Source organism: Tupaia chinensis, unplaced genomic scaffold (assembly GCF_000334495.1).
Source record: "Tupaia chinensis unplaced genomic scaffold, TupChi_1.0 Scaffold146567_1, whole genome shotgun sequence".
Taxonomy (NCBI): domain Eukaryota; kingdom Metazoa; phylum Chordata; class Mammalia; order Scandentia; family Tupaiidae; genus Tupaia; species Tupaia belangeri.
This window is the reverse complement of record NW_006206422.1, coordinates 16,252-19,937: the sequence shown is the minus strand read 5'-3', so window position 1 is coordinate 19,937 and position 3,686 is coordinate 16,252. Positions and strand designations below refer to the sequence as shown.

At 34.0% G+C, this 3,686-nt stretch overlaps 1 protein-coding gene across 1 annotated transcript; it reads right to left on the bottom strand.

Moving 5' to 3' along the window:
- Nucleotides 1-911: 911 nt before the first annotated feature.
- LOC102496855 (synaptophysin-like protein 1) lies at nt 912-1,862 on the bottom strand. The gene is given in 2 exon segments (XM_014584343.1): nt 912-1,243; nt 1,376-1,862. Coding segments are annotated over 2 exon segments (726 nt in total). The 3' UTR covers nt 912-1,004.
- Between the last annotated feature and the right edge of the window lie 1,824 nt (nt 1,863-3,686).

Below are 3,686 nucleotides of genomic sequence, written 5' to 3'. Positions count from 1 at the left end.
ATTTCTTAATCATCTACTTGTAAAGAATGAACGTTAAGAAACATGAAATCCAAATTGCATTTGTTTTCACAATATCAACGCTAAGCTCAAAACAACAACTTCATTGACTCTAAATGTAAATGTTTCAAAAGTAAAAGACAATTCTTATTTTAAAAATTGGATACAGAAAAAGATGAATTATTTTACTCTACTTGCAAAGAGACTAGGTCTCAGCCTGCACTTAAATAGTGTGAGCAACAAAGGACAGCAAACAAGTATTACTAAGCGTAATGCCCCTACATATAAAAACATCTAGTTGAACGGTGTTCTTTCTACTTATATAGCAAGCCTATTAAACCACCAGCATAATGAAAGCTTATATCCATGCAAAAAAAAAAAAGAATAAGTAGAAGTCTATTACAAAATTCAAAATCCCTGCTCCCAACACAATTTTAGTACACCTATTAAGTAAGGCAAGTCATTTAGAAAAACAGAAATAAAATATAACTAGTCTTTGCAATTAAAAAAATTTTATAACATGAACAATGTTCAGATATAAATTTTGAATTAAATGTGGTTTTTCTAAATATGCTTTATGTAATCAAGGCTTTCTTATACAAAGATAAGACTAAGGAATATGATCTGTACAAACTTACAGTAGTTTATATCCCACATAAAGTTTTTTTTCCTATTATGATATAATATAACCATTTTATGAGTGAAGATATATGTTAAGGCTTAAGGTGTAAACACTTTAGAAGGCAAACAACAAAATATTACTGTTTACTTAAAACTGTTTACATATCATAATAGGCCCCTGAACTTTTTAATTTACATATGAGAATACATTTACATCTTGAATTTCTAGGAAAGGCACAGGCTTTACTTTAAAAAGCAACAAATTTTTTAACTCATTAATTTATTGTAAAAGCCATTACTTTTATTAGAAACAAATAATGTTTCTCAAGATGTTGGCAACAAGCCAGAGTATAGACATATTTTATACAGTGTATTTCTCCCTTTACTTATATTCCAGTAGAAGGTGGAATACGTCCTTGGCCATGGGAAGCAGAAGTATTTGATGGACTGTGTAAACTGGTCTCCTTATACACAAACCAAGCATATCCTCCCCAAATTTTTATATTCAGAAAGCCAAAGATCACAGACATATTTAAAGATCCCATATTAGTCACCGAGCCATAATAACATAGCACTTCCAGCTCCGTGCCAAGCTGAAGTTCCTGAGCAATATTGTGGCCAATAGCTATTTTTTATACCTGTAAGCGCTTTGGCCCAGGCCGAAGTGCTCACTAACCATAAAAAAGTGGCAATGAGAGTAACAACAAAGTCAATCATGCCCAAGCGGAAGTTCCTGAGCAATATTGTGGCCAATAGCTATTTTTTATACCTGTAAGCGCTTTGGCCCAGGCCGAAGTGCTCACTAACCATAAAAAAGTGGCAATGAGAGTAACAACAAAGTCAATCATGAGAAGTTTACAGCTCTCCCAATAAAGATTTGTGTAACTAATGTAAAGAAGTGTAGCAATGCAATACAGGAACACAAAGACTGAAAATGTGACATAGAATTGTGCAGAAGAAGAGTAATCTCCTGAGAGGACATGGTTTTTTCAAACTACATCACACATATTTACATTTGGAGACGACTGAAATGATGCCTGATTCAACTGGAATTGATAACCAAAAGTGGCAGTAATGGTTTTATTTTCCTTTACTGCTTTTGAAGGACAATTCACTTGAATTTCTGTTTTGCCCTTAAAACTTCCACAGGTGTCAAAAGCAAAGATGGAAGCAAACCACTCAAGGACCTTGATGAAGCCGAGCAGTTCCTTCAGCAGGTTGAGGTTGATCAGGAAGGCGGACATCCTCTGAGGGAAGGAGGGAGAGAGCGTCAGGAAGATAGGGTGGAGGAGGGGGGGATCAATGAGACCCAAGCAGCCTGGTAGCAAAGAAGGCATTTTTAAATTTATTTTTACATTTTTCCACAATCCTTTACATATAAAAAATTTTAACTCATACTCCATAGTTCTTGACATAGTTCTTGTTAATAAACAACTTTCAGAATTTCAAAATACTGAATTTTAAAGATAATGTTCAAAATATTTCTTATAATTTTGTTTGTAACTCTACAACAACAGAAACAGTATGGTTTTAAATATTATTGAGAAAATATTTGCATGTCAACTACTCAAATTGTTGTAAAGAAAACTTTCAAAGAAGAGTAAACCCCCATTCTGCTCAAATTAAATCTAAAGATCTAAAAGGGTGAATTTCTCTCTAATTCATTCTATGAAGCCTCTATTACCCTTATCCTTAAAACAGACAAGAACAGGACAAGGAAGAAAAACAATAGAACAATATCTCTGATGAATACAGATGCAAAGATTCTCAACAAGATATTAGCAAATCATATCTAACCACTTATATAAAAGATTATACATCATGATCAGGTAGACTTTATTCCTGGAATGCAAGGTTGGTTCAACATACACGAAACCATAAATGTAATACACCATATTAAAGGAAGAAAGATAAAAACCATATGGCCATATCAATTGAAGCAGAAAAAGCATTTGATAAGATACTACATCCCTTCATAATCAAGACTCAGCATAATCAGCATAGAAGGGTTACTTCTCAACACAATAAAAGCTATCTATGAAAAACCCATAGTGAACATCATCCTGAAAGGAGAAAAGATGAAAGCTTTCCCACTAAACACGGGAACAAGACAAGGATGCCCACTTTCTCCACTCTTTTTCAATATAGTACTTGAAGTCCTCACCAACACAATGCATTCAAATAGGAAAAGAAGAAGTGAAATTCTTTCTATTTGCAGATGACATGATTGTATACTATAGGAGACCCAATGATTTCCATTTAAAAATTTCTGGAAGTAATACATGAATACAGTAAAGTTTCAGGACACAAAAACAAATTTATAGAGTTTCTATGTATGAGCAACAGGCAGACTGAGATAGAACTGAAAAAAGTTATTCCATTTACCATAGCGACAAAAAGTAGAAGATACTTAGAAATAAATCTAACCAAAGAAGTTAAAGACCTCCACAAGGAAAACTATGAGAAGCTAAAAAGAGAAATTGAAAATGACACAAAAGCGTGGAAGGACATCCCATGTTCCTGGATTGGAAGAATTAACATAATTAAAATGGAAATTTTACCCAAATTAATCTACTTATTTAATGCAATGCCAATCAAAGAACCAGACACGTTCTTCACAGATCTAGAAAAGGCAATCATAACATTTGTCTGGAATTATAAAAGACCCTGTATTGCCAAAGCAATTTTGCACAAGAGTGGACTGAGTGGCATCTCAGTCCCTGAACAAAAAAATATGCTACTGAGCTGTGGTAATCAAAACAGCATGGTACTGGCACAGAAACAGACATGTGGACCAATGGAACAGAATTGAGTCCACAAGAATAAATTCCCAAACATACAGTCAACTGATTTTTGAAAAGGGACACCAGTCAATACAGTGGGAAAAGGAAAACATCTTCAACAAATGGTGCTGGAAAAACTGGATTTCCATTTGCAGAAAGATGAATCTGAACCCCTACCTCTCACCTTTGACAAAAATCAAGTCAAGGTGGATCAAAGATTTAAATCTAAGACCTGAAAGAATAAAACTGCTCCTGGAAAACACTGGGGAAACTCTGGGAGACATT